Consider the following 16,031-nt stretch of genomic DNA (forward strand, 5'->3'; position numbering starts at 1 on the left):
GTTTGCCATTTTGGGTAGAAACAATGGACACAGGGAGAGCAAACACACAAGTTTTTCCTTTGGCATTTCAGGATGGGAAAGCAGGGAAACAGATTGGTCTGTAGAAACCCATGTATTTCTGCACTGAAAGCACTCCCGCCTGCTATTCTGAACTGCCTCACCAATCCCATTCTCTGCCAGTAGGCCCACTACTAGAGTCCCATCTGCTATATCACATCTTGCTAATTGTAACCAGAATAAATTCTGACCCGACAATATTCAGAACACCTAATGCACTTAAATAGCTTTCCTCTATCACCAATTGGGTCCAATTTAGACAATTCCCTTTTCTCTTGCAAATTCAGGGGTACAGAAACAATAGGGGTTCTGAGGCTACAGGAAAACTAGTATAGCTTATGCAGATATTATGCAAGAGTTGCCTGGTTTCCTTCCATTCTTTTTCGGTGGAAGAAGCATCGAAGAACACACAAATTTCTCTTCCTGATCCTGGTAGCAAGAATACATTCTCCAGCCATGTAAATTATCGGAAATCTAAATGATAGTTGGAGCTTATTTGGGGTTCCAGAACCTTTTTCACTTTCACATATTCAGTATCTAAAATGTAAATCCTTTTAACCTTTAAAAGGATGGTATTCAGCACTTGTCCTTCTCAAGAGTAGACCCATATAATCTAGACCCACTAGACATAACCTAGTCACGTTCATTAATTTTTGAGGACTTGGTTTACTACAAGCTAAAAAGTAGTATACAACAACATTGCTCAAAAATGGTCAATGCAAACTTTTTAGAGGCTGAACCTCTGCATCTGTTCATTCTGTTTCCAAGTAACAGCAAGGCAGAAAAATACATTTTTCAAAGAGAATGTAGATTGTTCAAGGATCTGCTTAAGACTGCAAGAACACCAGAACCAGGAAGCTGAAGGCAAAGAGCTTAGTTTCAATATTGAGCTTAGCGACTGCAAATTGCAGTGGTATTATGAACAGGGAATGATGTGATGTTAGGAATCCCATCACTCTTGCTTGAATCTAGTTATCTTTCACAAAAAATTACACAAGTATGGCCTCTTTACTTTGGATACTTGTACAGTTTAATTTGCAAACAGAATTTTTATAACAAATTTAATTTTCCCAAATCATGTCTACTTGTAAACTTTTTAATAGAAAACCCAGGGATAAAATGAATTAAAGTTGTGGAAGGCCTTAAATTATGTTACAGTAGAAAATACAGGAGGTAGAAGGTAACAAAAAAGTAATGCAATGTTGGAATCAAATCTATAGCTCCTGTAAGCTACTAACACATGGTTTTAAAAACCTAAATCTGGTGTTCTCTAACGATCATAGAAAACACAAACAAAATTTTGCCATGAGAGCCCTTATATCATGCTTGATAAAGGGAGGTAGGATGTAAGAATCAGAAGGACACGAGACATGACGTTTTATCTACTGCTCCTGTTTGCTTTACTGTTTTTGACAACTTAGTCACCTTCAGTTTCAGACTCAGATTCTGAAAGAAAACAAACAAGCATCCCAGCATGAGAACACTTTGTTAACTCACTCAAATGAATGCACAGTAAGCAAAGCGGAATTGCATCAGGCTTACTCACCTTCCTCAGCATTCTTGAGCCATTCTACAAACTTTTTCATTTGTTCCAGAAAGACACTCTTTCCTTTGGCAACATGTGCATCTTTATACCATTTCAGGATGGGTTCTTCACTTAGCACCTCAGCTGTTGAAAACAAAGGGGGGGGGGTGTGGGGTTAGGGAAAGTAGCATCTATCCCTTCATGCAATACAGCTTAGAAAATAGATGCAGTCACATCAAATGTTTTCAAAGCACAGAAGTGCTTAAACGCAAACCCTCTAAAAAAGCAACCACCAGTAAGTTTGTCAAGCCACATTCCTCATGCTCCGTGGTCTTAGCATTGTTTTGGCTGTAAATTTCCATTAGACCTGACCAGTTCATCAAGCAATACATTTTATATGTTGCTCAATCACATATTTAGGACACCCTATTTTCATCAATGGAGGGACCCAGGTGGCGCTGTGGTTAAACCACTGAGCCTAGGGCTTGCTGATCAGAAGGTCGGCGGTTCGAATCCCTGTGACGGGGTGAGCTCCCGTTGCTTGGTCCCAGCTCCTGCCAACCTAGCAGTTCGAAAGCACGTCAAAATGCAAGTAGATAAATAGGAACCGCTACAGCGGGAAGGTAAACGGCGTTTCCATGTGCTGCTCTGGTTTGCCAGAAGCGGCTTTGTCATGCTGGCCACATGACCTGGAAGCTATACGCCGGCTCCCTCGGCCAATAATGCGAGATGAGCGTGCAACCCCAGAGTCGGTCACGACTGGACCTAATGGTCAGGGGTCCCTTTACCTTTTACCTTTATTTTCATCAATAGGATACTCATCTACATCTCAAGCCACTTGACATAACAATGGGGGCAGAGTTATGTTAACACTATTGTGGCTTGTCAAGAAATTAAGACCTTTTCAGCTGGCATAATGGAATTATGGGCTGCAGCTGCAGCTTCTTGGAGATTAAACAGGTTAAGTAGTTGAGTGTTAAACCATTACCTTTGTAGAAGAGCACCACTATTTTCTGGAAGGCTTTCATGAAGTGGATGTTGTCATAACAGTACTCCTGAATCTTGAGCAACAGTGTCAGTTCAGACTGACCTTGGGTTGTAAAGGCAGCAAGAAGAGGGCTGTATTGCTGTAAAGATTATAAGAATAGTTATGTACAGGAAAAAAACCACACACGCTTTTATTCTGATTAACAGCTTCCCAGTTCTCCATAAAGAGGCCTTTTAAATGTGTTGGAGAGGGAGTAATGGGTTGTTGTTTATTGTATTACATTATTTTGTGCTTTCATTTTGTTTTTTTAAAGTTGTGAACTGCCATGTGATCTTCAGATGAAGTGTGGTATACAAATTTAATAAATAATGTTTTGCCTACTAGTTATGCACAAGCTATCATACACCAGAATACAGCTTAAAATTGGCCTTATCAGAAATCACCAACACATAATATGTCCTAAAATGGACATGTATATTTTCAAACTCTACTAAATCATCAACACATAATATGTCCTAAAATGGACATGTATATTTTCAAACTCTACTGCCAGAAAATGCCTCTTTCATGAAGAAAAAAATCCTAACCGCAAAAAACAGCTGTCTGGGAACTTCTAAGAGGACTTCTCATAGACCTCCATTGAATGAACCTTTTGTCCTCTGGCTGTTGCTGAACTGCAGCTTCTCATTTTTCCTGGCCACATTTGTGGGTGCTCATGGGAGTTATAGTCCAGCAACATCTGGAGGGCCCAAGGTTCCCCACCCCAGTCTTAGAACCATGCATCGCTAAGTTAGCTATTAGAGATTTTCCATTTTCTTGTACAGACAGAAGAGTAAATAAGATTTTTCTAAATCCAGGAACTCAACATTTTAGAAACAATGTGAGCCCTACATTGTGGCATTCAGGGTACATTTTGAACGGGATTATTCTGAATGAAATAATAAGTTTATATTAAATCTAGAAATGAAGAGAATCCATTTGAAAAATCTAGTTTCATTTTTATCCAGCCTATTCTCTGCATGTCGAGATTGGCAATACAGTATTATGACTGGGACCGTATAATATTATGCAGTGTAGAATCTTCTTTTTCAGGGATCTAGCCACTAGCTTTCATTCCCTGTCCTACTGTCCAGTGCACATTTTGTGCACACTGAGCAGGCTCAGGCTTTCCTGCTCTCTTTTGTGGGGTGGGGTGGTGGGAGACGCATTAAATGTGCAACCCCAGCTACATTCATATATATTTTTTAATTTCTCATTTGATTTGTCTGCAAACCTCAGGGTTACCCCAATATGACATCTGCATGAGCACCTGAAAACTTAGCTGGGTACAGAGGGAATGATCGCGTGGACTTTGCACCCATGCCTGCACTGCATTTTTAAAAAATGAACATACAAATACCTTCAAGTGCTTGATGGCTTGTTCCGCTACTAGCTCCTCCTTTTTGTTCCATTCCACAGTGCTCATTACACTGGACCAGATAATGCCTATCACAGTCTGTTCTGATATGTTGTTTTTCTTCATCTCTTCCTTGACATACAAGATGATCTAGACAAGCGATTCCAGGGAGTGTTACATAACATTCTTGCACGTGTATTGACAAGCTTTGCTTAGATTTTCAGATATAGATTTCCTTAGGCCTAGATATTAGCTTTGCTCTACCCAAGCAGTAAATGCTACAATACTTGGCACCACTCTTGAGTAACAACAACTACTACTACTACTTATTATTTATACTCCAGCCACTCTGGGCGGCTCCCAACACAATTAAAAACACAATAAAGCATCAAACATTAAAAACCTCCCTTCAGATATCTTATAAAACTCAGATACAGTGGTGCCTCTACTTACAAATAACTCTACTTATTAATTTTTCTACTTACAAATGGAGCTCCGTCCACCATCTTGGATGCGGTTTAAGATAGGGTTACTTCGACTTACGAATTTTTTCTCCCAATGCATTCCTATGGAATTCGACTTACAATTTTTTTCGACTTACAAATGTGTGTTTGGAACACATTAAATTCGTAAGTAGAGGTACCACTGTAGTTGTTTGTTTCCTTGACATCTGATGGGAGGGCGTTCCACAGGGCGGGCGCCACTACCGAGAAGGCCCTCTGCCTGGTTCCCTGTAATCTCACCTCTCGCAGGGAGGGTACATTGCGCACCACCTTTTAAGACATTTCTGTCAAGACTCAGAATGTGAAATTCAAGACACAGCTCAAGGTGGGAACAGCCATTTACCCATTCCTTTCAACAGTTCCTGCCTATAGACTCAGGCATCTTGCTTCCCCTTCCCCACCCCCATTTTAGAATTTAAAATCTTAATGCATTTCTCATTGATCATGGACACCAAGCATAGAAACTGGGCCACCCAACTGCAGAGGGCCGATCTATGGTAGCCTTCCACCCTCCAATTTTTTTGGATCCCCAGCTACCATGAGCTGTCAATGGCCATGCTGCCTGGTGATTGTGGGAGCTCTAGTCCTAAAACATCTATGGTTTGTGCACTGTAGCAACAACCAATCCTTAGGAAGCAAGGTGAAACCAGCCAACTCTGCCCCAAACCCTTGCCAAGGAAAAGGGTTCAAATCCCTGTTCAGTCACAGAGCTCCCTGGGCAGTGGCCTTGGTGAATGTCACCATCTTGCAGACCAGCTTTCTTCACAGGGCTTACCACTGATCAACAAGCTAACCCAATGCATGCTTTCCTGGATCCCTTGTAGGATGCAAATGTGATAAACACAAGAGCATTATTCACAGGTGAAAAGGCTATTGCCTGAACAGGTACGAACGTATATGTGAACATGCTTAACTGTTCCTGAACATATATTGCAGTTATTTCAAAAATTATTAAACAAAACACCTTGCTGAGTGTCAGCATTTTACATTGTGCGGACATTATAGTGCAATGTTGATTCACCAAACACACCTAGAAAGAAAATATTTTAACAATTTTTATTGTTACAGCAATTGAGACAGCTAGAAAACCAAGCTACTTTCACCAAAGAGGCTCATAAACTATGAGCAGAGGAAACCAATGTACTTACATCCTTAAAGGGATCCCCACGTGACATCTGCTCCTGAAGTTCTTTCTGCAGTTCTTTACGAGCCCCTATGCACTGCTGGTTCCGGACGTATTCAGAAAGTTCCTTTAATCCTGCATCAGTGAAGTATTTTGTGAAGTGTTCAAGGCTTTGCTTGTTGGCTGGAAAGAGTTCCTGAAACATTTATATTGATTATTTGTGGTGTGCTTTAAAAAAAGTTGCACATCTCAAATTACTCCCATTTTCAGCACCAAATGTAGATCACTTTATTTACTTACCATCAGCCTGTTGTCCATGTTGACTTTACGAAGACTAGCAGCCACTGCATTGATATCTTTTTCATTTATCCATGATTTGAACAGTTTTACTGCAAAGGCTGCTGAAACACCTGCATGAGGAGTTGTATGATTACTTTTAATACTCTTGAAGAGGTGTCCTGCTTCATCCTGTCCTAATATCATGTGACTTACCCTTGGCCCTCCAGATGTGATTGGACTCCCAACTCCCATAAGTCCCAAAGAGCACGGCCAATGGCCAAGAATGATGGGAGTCATAGTCCATCTACACCTGTAGGCCACAGCTTAGCATACAAAAACACAGCAGATTTTGATAATGAAATCGTTCTTTGTGTATCACTTCCTGACTGGCTTCATGAGGAAAGGTTTTCTAGCACTCTCACTAGACGTGCATAGATCACATTGGATAATTAAATGGCAAGGTTTTGCTTCACTATAACCAAAACAAATGCACAGTCTGCTACCTAGTGCCTACTTCAACCTGTGAATCTTTAAAAAAATCTGGGTCTTGTAAAGTTCTGAGAAAAATACACATATGCTAGGAAGTGGGGTTGTTGGGAAAGTCCAGAAATAAACGAAAAATTGCAAGAGCTCAGGCCAAAAGAAGATGGATTTCAAATAAATCTTCACAAGGTTTTATTGATGTGATGCGGAGTTTAAATGGGAATCAATCCCAATGTTGAAGGTGATTTATCATTTCAAGCACAGACAAGCTATCTTTGTACATTATAAGCAATTTAACTCTTCATTTAGAAAACAGAATGTAAGTTTGATGTAAGGTTAGTGACTCACAGATATACCTGTTATGTGCATTTAAACATAGTCTGTTTTTTACATATGATAAAACTTTATGTTTAGAGATCTGAATGAATTTTTATTATAAGGAGAATTATTCTAAGATTCATCTCAACTTTCTCAATATTCCAGCTGACGAAGAATAGTCGAAACAGGGCCTTGTCCTGATTTTTACTGGAATTTACCTTTATTAGCATTCAACATTGGGATTGATTCTTTTGGCCTGAGTTCTTGCAATTTATTGTTTATTTCAGGAAGTGAGGTTGGACACGACTTCCACTGGTGAAGAGAAACCTAACACACTGCGCAGGAATGCACCTCTAAATATCAAAACAGATAGGGGACACTTCCACTACTCTAATTCCAAAATAGTTTACCACAATTACCTTCTTTAACTAGATTCTCATTATATAGACTGTTGAGAATTGACGCATTAAGTGTCCCATTGGCCAGAAGAATACCCGTCAGCATGGCCAGTTTGTTCCGCTCAGACTCTGAAAAACCTTTCAAGAATAGCAGCAACTGCAAAGGGTAAAAGACATAGTCAACACTCTGAAACAAGCAAAGTGCTGAAATCATTTATGAATGCTACCATGAGATATAAAGGAATGTATCACTGGAAACAAGAAAAGGACTTCCTTTTGTAGAGTTTTTATTATAATGACTAAAAGTCTTACACGAAGTTTCTACAGCCACTTACTCTGATGCCTAGAGAACTATACCCTCCAGGTAACAAGAAAATGAAACTTCTATGAATGGCACAGAAATTATTCTTTTCTTTCAGGCCCTCAGTGACTAGCCAAGGAATATGTGCACATGCAGACTAAATGTTTTGCTAAATAGTAACAAACACATAAATATACAGGAGTATCTGTAAGGCCATGCCCCAAAAAGTAGTTTCAACTTGCAATACCTTTTTGACTTCATCCTCAAAGCCTTTTTCCAGGTATTTGTAACGCCTGATCAGCTTGTTAAAGACCTGAAAGACAAATGTTAGCAATTAAGACTATAGATTTCATAGAAAAGGTGGGCCACCTTTTACCTGGGGGCCATATGCAGCCCTGCTTTCATTTTATGTTCCCCCAGCGCCTTCAGAATTTTCCCCAGCAAGGGGATTCCCCAGAATCTTTGTATCCCAGCAGAGTAACTTACTTTCTGTCAATTTCCTAATTTTGTCAGGCTTTCCCCCTCTCTATGTAATTTCAGAACAACTGGAAGCAGCAGTATTTTTACCTGATAAAATCAACTGATTTTTAAAAACCTTTTTCCTCATTATTTGACTTGAGGATAAGGAAATCCCACCCCTCCAATAACCCAGAACACTTTTCTCTCTGGCTGTGCCCATCACTGCTCCAGCTCTGGTCAGTGCCAGCAGGTATCTCTCAGCAATTAAACCCTCAACAGATAAAAAGGTTTCCAATCCCTGTTGGGCTCAATCAACAACTCCTTATACATGCACCTTGCTTTTGAGTGTGTGTTTATATTGCAGGGAGGTAGAATCAAGAAAAGCCATTTTTAAAAAAACCAACAAAACAAACCTGAGCAAATGCTTGCATCGTTTCTAGGTCTTCCTGTGCTGCAAACACACAGACATCTGTGCGCATCATGTCATCTGCCAGTGTACCACCTGGGGCTATTGAGAAATTGGTGTTTAGTTTTACAAGAAAAGCTAACATTGGCTAATATCACTTTCACTAATTAGAACAGCATTTAAGTTTAATACAATGCAATGTGCAGTAAATCAACAGCAAGTGAAAACCAACTATTTAAAGTTCAATGGTAAATGGAGCAAGATAAATAAATTTCCCAGTGCTAAGAATTAGCAGCCCCATCTTTTTACAGGGATGCTAGTTTTTCAGGAAAACACTGAAGGCTGACTAGAAGCTTTCATCTTCCTAAATTTGAACTAGATCATCAGTTGCTAACAGCTACCATAAGATACTACGTCACTTCTGTGTTTTGCGAAGCCATTCACAGAGAAAAGAGCTCTAATGCAATTATATTCTGACGGGTACAGAGGCTGCATAAACAGTAGCAACTGAGATCATGACCAATGAATGGTTGGTTAGTTTTAGGATTCAACCATGCAAATACACAGGCAGGTTTGTAAACCAAAGAGCCCCTCTTAAGGTCACTTACCCAGCATTCCACCAGCCACCAGAATGTCAAAGAGTGTCTCTGCATAGCGGCGATAATCAAGTTTTGCTCCAGAAGCATCAAGGAATTTTGCTACTGCTTCCAAGTCACTGCCAGTTTCATTTAAACCTTGAATAATACAGTCCTGAAACTGAGTGGGGTCAAACCTCTCTTTTTCATCTGCAATAAATAAATAAAGTATTCTGTGAACATAGTACTATTTATTACATTGTTTTTAAATACAAAATCATATTACAGAGAGTGGCCCCAAAGTCGGTATACAGTTCAATCAATGAAATTCATCACAACAAATTATATGGGTACAAATAACACACACAAATTGGCAGTTAATTTCAGGCTGGCAGCTGGAAAAAATTATTATTATTATTATTCCACCCTATACCTGGAAGTCTCAGAGTGGTTCACAGAACAAGATAAAAGGATTTTTCTTTACCGATATTGTGAATGATGACAGCAAACTTGAGTCAAGAACAAAGAAAATGGATTCTAAAGCAATATTACCAACTTTGGGGCCACTCTGTAATGCAGCTCCTCAATAGATGCTGAGGAACAGAAAGGTTGGAAACCTTTCTTCTTTGAAATACCCTTTGAGTGTCAGGGTTGACCAGGAAGTAGGGCACTCAAATCATGCTAATTCACGAGAGAACAGTACAGTAGTGGGTAAAAGAGCCTTCTAGGGCTGGGGCATGACACAGCCTCTGTATACGTGAAGTCCCAAATCCAGTCCCCCAGTATCTCTCACTCTTGTTGTACAGGTTCATACTGCTGATACATCAGCCTTTGCCAGCCAGGTGCCCTCCAGATGTTCTGGACTACAACATCTGTCTGGCTAATACAAGTTGTAGTCCAAAACATCTCAATAATCACAACACAAAGAAACACAACAAGTTTTGTATATGGACAACTATCACACTGTATGGAACACTGCTGAGATAGAAGGTTGGCATTTAATATACAGCACATCAGGGGGGCATATTATAGCCATTTTCCACTTTAAAGTTACTCTCCATTACACTTTGGAGAGGCCCTTTAAAGATCTATGCTTTCCCCTTTTTTGCATGATATATGGTTTGGTATTTTTAGCAAAAAAAAAAAACCAAAAAACCCCGCTTCTCCGTCAAGAAGTGTGGTTTGTATTCAAAGAAAGCTACCTTTAAAAAGTTAGCACCCACATTCCACTGATCAAAATAAAATGGTTCCATATCAGCCTTTGGCTACACCCTTTTTCTGGCGTGGCATCAGTAAATTGACAATTACCTGAATTATCAGCCAGTATCCTGCCCAATTTTCAGGTTGTGGAAGTCATGAGTACAGCATTCATGACTGAGCAACCATTAAGGTCTGTTTCAATCTTCCACAAACATAGGTATTTCCCTTTCAGTTTAAGTAGGGATTCTGACACAAATCAGTTTATTACTTAGCAAGCTAACTCTCACCAGCAGTTCCTTTAGCCATTTGATTACATTCTGGTTCTCTCTATAAAAACCCTCATATGAATGCCTTGCAGAAGTTCTCTTTTAAAGTCATCTATTTTTTAAAAAAACTTCATGGGCTTGCCTTCATGAATATGCTATATCCCTCAAGATCTTTGAATGGCCAGCTTCTCAGCTTCAAATAAGCCACTTATCTGTACTAGAACACAATAAACTCTCACAGTAAGATACCAGAAGTACTGTACACAACAGAAAACTAAGGGCCACAGTCACAGCAAAATCATTTTTGGTATTAGTGTTGTCAGTTTGAGCACTCTCTTAAGCCAAGAATATCTGGTAAAAAGCAATCAAAGTATCAGCTGCACCTGAAATCTTAATTTCTGTTTTAACCTATTATCAGTCTATTTATAATGGGCTAAACTTTTAGCACCACCCACAGCAATTCAAAGTTATAGTTGCTTGCTACTCCACTTCTGAAAACATTACATGATGGTAATAATGAAAATTATAAATAAAATTTCTGAAAACATTACAAGGAAGTAAATGCCATAAATATGAGAGGATCTTCTTTTACTTGTGACATTTAAAACTCAGGTATCAGTTTTCTTTGATCCTCAAAATACTGAGAATTTGTTATCCAAAGACTAATACCATAGTATTTTGGCAGTGTGCACTCCAGCTCACCCACCACATTTCAGCAGATCAAGACAGTACTTATCTATTTCTACTTCCGAGTCCCACTCGCACCTACTACGGTAATTTCATTTGTTTATTGGAATTCCATCATTTTCACTAAGTTCAGTTCCATTGTTTCTCACTTACTTGAGCAGAACAGTACTAAACAGCAGATTACACTCTTTTCCATAGAACATCCTGACAAGAAGTGTGCAGCTCTTTCAGTTTCAAAGGTTTAATAAAAACAAAACAAAAAAGCTGGAAGGTCCACCATAAAGTTGAACGTGGATTAGAGAAGTGAGTTGAAATAAGACCTTGTATCATGGGACCTATCCCAACTCTAAACACTCCTTAACATAACTACTACCCACAAGTTAGTATTCCTGTGCTTTCTGGCATGCCACATAGCCAGCTGGCTGGACTATTTATATGTCATAGTAGCAAGAGATATACGCCCTGTGCAGAGGCAAAATTAAGCCCTTTCCTAGCCATAACACCTTTGAAAGCTCATAGTTGACCAGCTTGAAGTTAAATATAGAACCTACCCATCTAAAACAAACATCTCTCCTAAAGCCAGGCATTAAAGCACCATGAAAATTTGAATCCATGGGTACAAATACCATATGGCCCCATAGAACCTTCAAAATAGGGTTCCTCAGGGTTCAATTGTATTCCCCCTGCTGTTTAAAATCTACATGAACCAGCTGAGTGGGGTCACCCTGAGTTTTAGAGTATGTTGCCAGCAATATGCTAACGACACACAGCTATCCTCCTCCTTTACATCTGCAGTTGTGGCATGGATGTGTTGGACCATTGTCTTCCCTCAATAATGGACTGGATGAGAGCCAAAAACTAAAACTCAATCCAGATAAGATTGAGGCACTGTTAGTGGGTGGTTCTCTTGACTGGATGGATAGGAGGTTGCCTGGTCTTGATGGAGTTACATTCCCTCTGAAGGAACAGATACACAGGTTAGAGCAGGCACCCCTAAACTGCGGCCCTCCAGATGTTTTGGCCTACAACTCCCATGATCCCTAGCTAACAGGACCAGTGATCGGGGAAGATGGAAACTGTAGTCCAAAACATCTGGAGGGCCAAAGTTTGGGGATGCCTGGGTTAGGGCTACTTCTGTATCCATTGATGCCGCTTTTCCCAGGCCTTTGGCTAATTAGCCAATCTATGGCCTTTTAAACTGTGTGTAGATTGTTGTTTTTTGTTTGTTACTATGGTATGTATTTTAGTGGTTTTATACTATTTGATATTGTAAACCCCCTGTGATCCTTGGGTGAAGGGCAGGTGCAGAGGGTGCATACAGGATTAGACAGAGAGGAAGGGGAAAGTCCTGCTGCATGGGCATAAATCTATTTCACTCAAGCATGGATGCTGCTGGATATAACTCGTAGTGAATAATTTTGTTGAAGCTCAGTATGTGAGAACATCAGTGTGTCAGATAAATCAAAGGCTGCAATCTGATTTTTAAACAGACTAAAAACCTGTCACTGGGAAACAAAGGAGAATGGATTCATTAGTTCACTGGCTTTAATAAAATTAAGATTTTAGGTCAACGTATATTTTTGTTTAAAACAAATATTTTTATTTTAAAAGCAGGTGATAAGTGAAGAAAAGAACAACAGGGATATTGATACTACTCTTACTCTTGCATTATATAACTGACTTAATATACTTAATAAGACATAACTGGCTTAATATAAAAGGTATAGTTGATCAAGAATCAGTCCTAAAGTTGTTGTTTAGTCATGTCTGACTCTTCGTGACCCCATGGACCATAGCACGCCAGGCACTCCTGTCTTCCACTGCCTCCCGCAGTGGAAAAAGTCCTAAAGACTTTCCACCAAACTGTCAATGCAGCTTTCTCTGTGTGTGTGTGTGTGCGTGCGCAAAAACACACACAGTACAGACCACAAGCAAACTTCTCTCAGATGTCCAACTGTATTAGACAGAAACAATTTAATTAAGCATACATATAATTAGGCTTACCTCTTTTCCTAGTTTTAAAACGCTGGCCTGATAGCGTTGGCTTTTGCTGCTTTTGATTATTCATAAAAGACACCCTATGGAAAGCAACAAAATTTTCAAGATGTATCAGTTAAGCAAATGATCCCTAAGCATTTGGGAAGACTTCAGTTAAGCATCTGCCAGCTATTGGCAACATCCTAAAAATACATCTTAATGGTTTCCTATTTTATTTAAGTATTTTTTCTACTTTAATGTTTGGAAACATTGTTTCCAATGGCAGGTGCTGACATAGCTCCAAGTATAGAATAGAAACAACAACAATTTTTTTATTGTGCTAGCCCATCCAATTCTTTCTTCCTGATCTTCCTAGCTGCCAAGACAGCACTGGCCCCTAATATATCCCACATCATGAGATGAATGTATTAAGATAGCCAAAGGCTACATGGCTATGTCCTCACACCTCGACTTCATAATTTTAGGTAAAAAGAGAGGCTCTCAGTCCAAATGTATTAACTCTATGTATAGAATCCAGCCTTAACACAAAAAAGCAAAAGCATGAACTGCATTTTAGGCTTCATGGGAAAAGGGAGGGGGGCAGGCGGAGCAGCAAGAGTATCACAATGTTTAATGAATGTTCTTGAATCAATTCCAGGTTAAACTGTAAACAAGAGGAGTATTTTAAAGGGGCATTTGTGGTACTCTATATATCCCAATAAGGTTGTAGGGACACTTCCCTGGAACTGCACCTGAGCAAAATGGGATGATTCTGAGCAGGTGTGCTTAGAATTGCAGTATCTGCTCTTCCAAAAAAATCATAGCTGTCTATAAAACACAAGGCAGGGCCAACATTCCTCTGCTATGTTTCTAGGTATTGGGATGTGTATGAAGTTTTGGGGATGGGGCAAAATTTCTCAGAATTTCTGAATGCATTCTGGGAGCATATAGCATAACCAGAGTGAAACTAGCTACCCTCTTTCACGTTTAAGGGGTGGGATTTTGAGGGGACCAAACTTACCAGCAACCCCATGGCTACTGCTTAGCTAGGGGAAAGCGTGTGTGCCTTGGAATAATGTTACATCGGGACATAGTGTCAATTCAGGGCGCTGGGGAGAAGGGAAATAATTTAAAACGCCCTTCACACTTTTGCAAAAAATGGAGGGGGGGAATGCAAAAAGCTGTTCTATCCACAGGGCTCATTTCACCCATCCTCGTGATTTTTAAAACTCCTCCTTTCCCCACCATGGTCTTAGAAAGCGCATACAGGTTTTGGAAAACGTGCCAGCTAATACGTGAAGTTCATTACTCCTTCTTCACCAGGCGCCACCCACTCAGCCCCGGGAGGTGTCCCCACCCTTCACCCCTCAAGAGAGACACCCCCCCCATCTACAAACACGGGCAGGCCGTGTGTATTTTTTTGTGTGGTTGTGGGGGTTGCCCCGCCTCGTGTCGCCGCCTGGGCCGGAAATGGGCCTTTTCCCGGAAGGCTCTTCCCTCAGCCGACCCTAAACGCCCTCCCACCGCGCGGCCTACCCACCGAGCCCTCCGGGCGGAGGCGGCCGCTGCAGGAGCTGGAAGCGATGGCCCCGGAAAGGAAGGGAAGGGGGAAGTCTCCCGCTAGCGCCGCCCCGGCTAGGCTTGAGTCCCGCGCTGCCCCTCCCGGCCGCCGCCGCCGCGTCCCCTCCCTCCCTCAGCGGCGTCACCGCCCAACAGAGGCCGCCGCTTTGTTACCCGCCAGGCCGGGCCGGGCCAGAGGGCGCGGGCGGCGGAGAGTGAAGGGAAAGGAGGGGGGAGGAGGAGAGGGGAGAAGCAGGCCCAGCAACCGGCCCTGCCAGCGCGGCCGTTACGGGCCAGCCTCACGCCGCGCTCCCCGCCCAATCACCACCCGCCGAGCCGCGTTCTCTTCCCACCCCCCAGCGAGCTATCAATCCCGCCGCGCGCCTCGGGCCTCACCGACTTTTAAGGCAGGAAAGGAACGTCCAAGGAGCACAAGCTTGACTAAGCGGCGCGAGCAGGACGGAGAAGGCGGGCGGTCTGAAGCGGCTTCAAGTCTCCACCCCTTTCTCTCTCCTCCTCTTCTACTTACTCCCCCCACCCCACACAACCTCCCCCGCGAGGAGAGGAAACAACGCGAGAACACGCGGGTGACGGGCAGGAGGGAGGCGAGGCCTGCTGGGAAGAAACTATTCCTCACAGCAGTCGCACGGTGGTGGGGGAGGGCGAGAGAGAAGAGCGTCGTGCTTTGAGGCTGGGGCGTGACGCTGCCTGGGCCTAAAAGATATATAATGAGGTTTTTTGTGGGGGGGGGGGTTGCTTGATTATTTCCTCATACAGAGAGGGAGATATAGTTAAAAATGAAGTTTGTTTCACCCTCCCCCAGTTTCTTGCGGAAATGGGCTCGTCCGGCTCGCCCCCGCCCGAAACTACGTCACGTAGCAATGGGCTGCGTTCCCTTGTGCGGGATTTGAAACGAGACACTGCTCTCTTCTTCAACCCCTCCCTCCCTAAGTTAGACGCGTCCAGGTTCGTCCTTTTCCGGGAATGGCCGGGATACTTCGTGGCGCAATCCATTGAGCCGAAGTAGGGGGACTTAAGTGGTGGAGGAGCCCAGGTGATTATCGCTGCAGGAGGAAGCAGCCCTTTCTGGTTGCTTTTGAAGTTTCGTCTGTCTGTCTGGCAACAGTGAGAGCTTGCAAAATAAATAAATGGTGCTTATGATTTTTATTGTTTCCGCGTTTCTGTATGTATGATCTACACTACAGTACTTGAGATTCCTGCATTGCAGGGGGGGGGGGTTGGACTAGTTGACCCTGGGTATCCCTTCCAACTCTACAGTGATTGGTATGATTTGGTGGTAGCGGTTCCATCAGCCAAAGGAAAAAGGGGGAGGGGAAAATATGCAAAGGTTCAGAGGGGTTTTCCAGTGTGAGGAAGTTGTAAATTATCTGGCGTGGCGCTTCCTGCACTGAGAGGGGAGCAATAATTAACTGCCCATCATCATCATAATCAATTCTTCCCGCGTCGCAGGTGGGGTGCAGGATTTGAGACTGATCACTTAATGCCTTCATTACAGGGGCAGAAGCCGAA

General features: G+C 41.9%; 1 protein-coding gene across 3 annotated transcripts; it reads right to left on the reverse strand.

Annotated features, from left to right (window-relative positions):
- Nucleotides 1-1,064: 1,064 nt before the first annotated feature.
- BZW1 (basic leucine zipper and W2 domains 1) lies at nucleotides 1,065-14,965 on the reverse strand. 3 transcript variants are annotated; one of them, XM_035137033.3, is made up of 12 exons: nucleotides 14,902-14,965; nucleotides 12,969-13,042; nucleotides 8,845-9,021; nucleotides 8,244-8,338; nucleotides 7,619-7,684; nucleotides 7,092-7,227; nucleotides 5,893-6,002; nucleotides 5,618-5,788; nucleotides 3,970-4,116; nucleotides 2,571-2,709; nucleotides 1,604-1,726; nucleotides 1,065-1,503 (listed from the first exon to the last, which is right to left on the reverse strand). In XM_035137033.3, the coding sequence occupies exons 2-12, from the start codon at nucleotides 13,030-13,032 to the stop codon at nucleotides 1,475-1,477; spliced, it is 1,257 nt and encodes a 418-aa protein (XP_034992924.1). In that variant the 5' UTR covers nucleotides 13,033-13,042; nucleotides 14,902-14,965; the 3' UTR covers nucleotides 1,065-1,474. The 3 variants fall into 3 exon arrangements, with proteins under 3 accessions (XP_034992924.1, XP_034992914.1, XP_034992933.1); XM_035137023.3 differs by having other exon boundaries at nucleotides 14,898-14,965; XM_035137042.3 differs by having other exon boundaries at nucleotides 14,482-14,965.
- Between the last annotated feature and the right edge of the window lie 1,066 nt (nucleotides 14,966-16,031).

The sequence above is a fragment of the Zootoca vivipara genome, chromosome 1, assembly GCF_965207765.1.
Source record: "Zootoca vivipara chromosome 1, rZooViv2.hap1.1, whole genome shotgun sequence".
Classification (NCBI taxonomy): Eukaryota; Metazoa; Chordata; class Lepidosauria; order Squamata; family Lacertidae; genus Zootoca; species Zootoca vivipara.

Coding starts and splice junctions, on each gene's coding strand:
- BZW1 (XM_035137033.3), bottom strand. CDS start 13,032: ATGAATAATCAAAAGCAGCAAAAGCCAACGCTATCAGGCCAGCGTTTT. Junction 9,022..12,968: donor TTTTAAAACTAGGAAAAGAG/GTAAGCCTAATT, acceptor TATTTATTGCAG/ATGAAAAAGAGAGGTTTGAC. Junction 4,117..5,617: donor GTGGGGATCCCTTTAAGGAT/GTAAGTACATTG, acceptor TCGCTTGTCTAG/ATCATCTTGTATGTCAAGGA.